Source organism: Aegilops tauschii, chromosome 6, assembly GCF_002575655.3.
Source record: "Aegilops tauschii subsp. strangulata cultivar AL8/78 chromosome 6, Aet v6.0, whole genome shotgun sequence".
NCBI lineage: Eukaryota > Viridiplantae > Streptophyta > Magnoliopsida > Poales > Poaceae > Aegilops > Aegilops tauschii.
In genome coordinates this window covers 414,038,545-414,041,140 of record NC_053040.3, presented here as the reverse complement: position 1 = coordinate 414,041,140, position 2,596 = coordinate 414,038,545, and the positions used below count along the sequence as shown (strand labels likewise).

The following is a 2,596-nucleotide window of genomic DNA, read 5'->3' as shown; positions in this document are numbered from 1 at the left end:
ACAAACCTGCGCCCACAGCAGTATAATACAGATCGAGCCGACGGAGCACATTAAAAATAAGAAGAATTGTATAGCAGTACTCCCTCAGTTCCAAAATAGATGATCCAATTTTGTATAAAGTTAGTATAAAGTTGGGTCATCTATTTTAGAACAGAGGGAGTACAAAGTTGGGCTCCTCTGGTGATGCTGCACTTACACACAACACATAAATAGATCCTCCGCTATGCAACAGTAGATTACCCGCGCATTCTTTTTGATGGGATCAAGATCGGAAGGTGGTGGAGTGTAGCTTTATGAACACTTCCTTGAAGATACCCAGTAGATAGATTAGATTATGTATCCATAGAAAAGCTCCAAGGTCCACTTCCTTGAAGATACCCGTGATCAACTACCTCAATTAGGCCCCCGATTAAATCCCAATATTTTAGCCCAGACCACTTCGCCAAGCAAGCGCCGGGCACTAATCTTATTACCCCAGGCATATGGCCAAACAGCACGACACGCCATTGCAGCTATCATTTTGGCTCAAGCTTTTCCTGTTACATGTTGCCTTGTCTTGTTTATTTGGGCTTAAGGACTCTTCTTTTAACGCCAGCACCAACCGAAAGCTGGACGTCGTCCGGCCGGGCTTTAAAAACTGCCCACCTAAACGGACAGCTCGGTCACTCATCACAGCCTCAAGCTTCTTCACAACAAGAAGCGGACGCTAGCTAGAGCCTAGGAGCAGAGGAGGAGGAGGACGAGGAAGAAGAAGCTTCACACACAGCGCGGGCGCCATGAGGGGGAGGAGGAGGGGGAGCAGCGGCACGGCCACCGACTTCCTCGTCTGCTTCCCGCCGCGGGCGCACCTGGCGCTGATGCCGCCCAAGACGGCCTGCAGCCCGTCGCGGCCGTCCGCGAGCTCCGAGCGCCGGCACAGCACCAGCGGCGCCCGGCCGTCGTCGTCGTCGTCCAGGGCGGCCACCAACAGGAACCCGAGCCGGCGCCACCACGCCGTGGACGTCGGCGAGGACAACGAGCCGTCGTCGCCCAAGGTGACGTGCGCGGGGCAGATCAAGGTCTCCCGGTCGGCCAAGCCCAAGGCCGCCGGTGCTGGCGGGAAGAAGAAGGCCACGTGGATGCAGGCGCTCGGGATCAAGAAGGACGCCCTGCCCTTCCTCAACGCCCTGCACGGCGCCTTCCGGCTCAACGTCTCCGGCTGCTTCGGCAGGTTCCCCGGAGCCGTCGTGGAGTACACCTCCGGGGAGGAGGACGAGGAGGAGGAGGAGCACGTGGAGCGCGCGGGGAAGGAGACGGATCGGCGCCACGGCGACGCATTGGCCAAGTGGTTCATGGTGCTCGAGGAAGGCAAGAGGGCTCCCAACAAGAACCAGGAGCACGAGCTACCTCACGAGGAGCAGGAGAAAGAAGACGCGGCGCCGCCGGCGAACGCGCTGATGCTGATGCGGTGCCGGTCGGCGCCGGCGAAGGGGCTGGCGAGGAGGCTAGGAGTAGCCGACGCAGGGGAGGACGAGGAGGCCAAGAGCGACAGCAACAAGGCAAGGGAGGAAGAGCCGGAGAAGGAGAACCTGGTGGTGATGAGGTACCCGCCCGACTTCTTCCAGGTGTCCATGGACATCGCCAAGGAGACATGGATCGTCGGCGGCGACGACTCGGTCCTACGCTGCCGGAGCTGGAAGAAATGAACGGCGATCCATCCATCCTCCCCTTCCGCGAACAATGTGTGTGTGTTTTTCAACATTTTGCTACCCGATCCTCTGCCGATTCTCATTCTGAGAGCAGAGTTACCACGATTTGCGTACGGATCGCGTAAAGGATTCGATCAGCATGTGGCAGATTGGTTCCGAGAAGGCCAGCGTGTAGGTCTCTCAGCAAAACAAATTCTGCTCTGTAGATATTGCTGTACTATTAGGGATCCCTTGCCATATTTTTACCTATGATATATACACTATGTACATGGTGAATAGTACCTGTAGTATGTGAGGAGTAATATGAGTGAAGTGTATTATAGCTCCCAGCCAGCGTGCAATTTAACTTTGGGTTTGAGATAAGATTCTCTGGTGCTTTACCTTACTCTTGTTTACACAGTAAGCTGACTGTTAAGGATTTGTTGCTTTCTGTTTGTGTACTTGGAAGAATTAATTTGATGCCATCGTTCACCTCATATTAGCTGTGAGAAAATGAAACGATCTTGTCCTTTTATGAACGCCGGATGTCGGGTTCAGCGACAACTTCTTCGGTTCTGAAAGTACGATTGATAGTTAGAAAAGTCCAGGTTCATAACATGAACTGTACGTTGTGTATGGCCGGCTGCAATCGTTGTCAGTATGTTATCTGATGAATCTGAACAAATATGTTGATTAGGGCATCTCCAACGCAAACCCTCAAACTGTCTGCATACGTCTGGACCATGTGATTTGAACGTGTTGTGCCATCCAACGCAGTCATGCGTCGGTCCGCAAGGCAGTTCGGAGACAAACAGGGAGAAGGGGAGGCGGGGGGGGGGGGGGGGGGGGGAGCTTTGCGAGCGTGCGAACAACAGGCACGCTTGCTTCTGATCACCCTGGCCCACCCAAAAACGTCCTGCCGTTCCCGC

The 2,596-nt window shown here is 54.4% G+C and overlaps 1 protein-coding gene across 1 annotated transcript; it reads left to right on the top strand.

The window, feature by feature from the left end:
• Window positions 1–606: 606 nt before the first annotated feature.
• Window positions 607–2,051, top strand: LOC109741226 (uncharacterized). Its single transcript, XM_020300297.4, has one exon. The coding sequence runs from the start codon at window positions 777–779 to the stop codon at window positions 1,683–1,685; it is 909 nt and encodes a 302-aa protein (XP_020155886.1). The 5' UTR covers window positions 607–776; the 3' UTR covers window positions 1,686–2,051.
• Window positions 2,052–2,596: the final 545 nt, after the last annotated feature.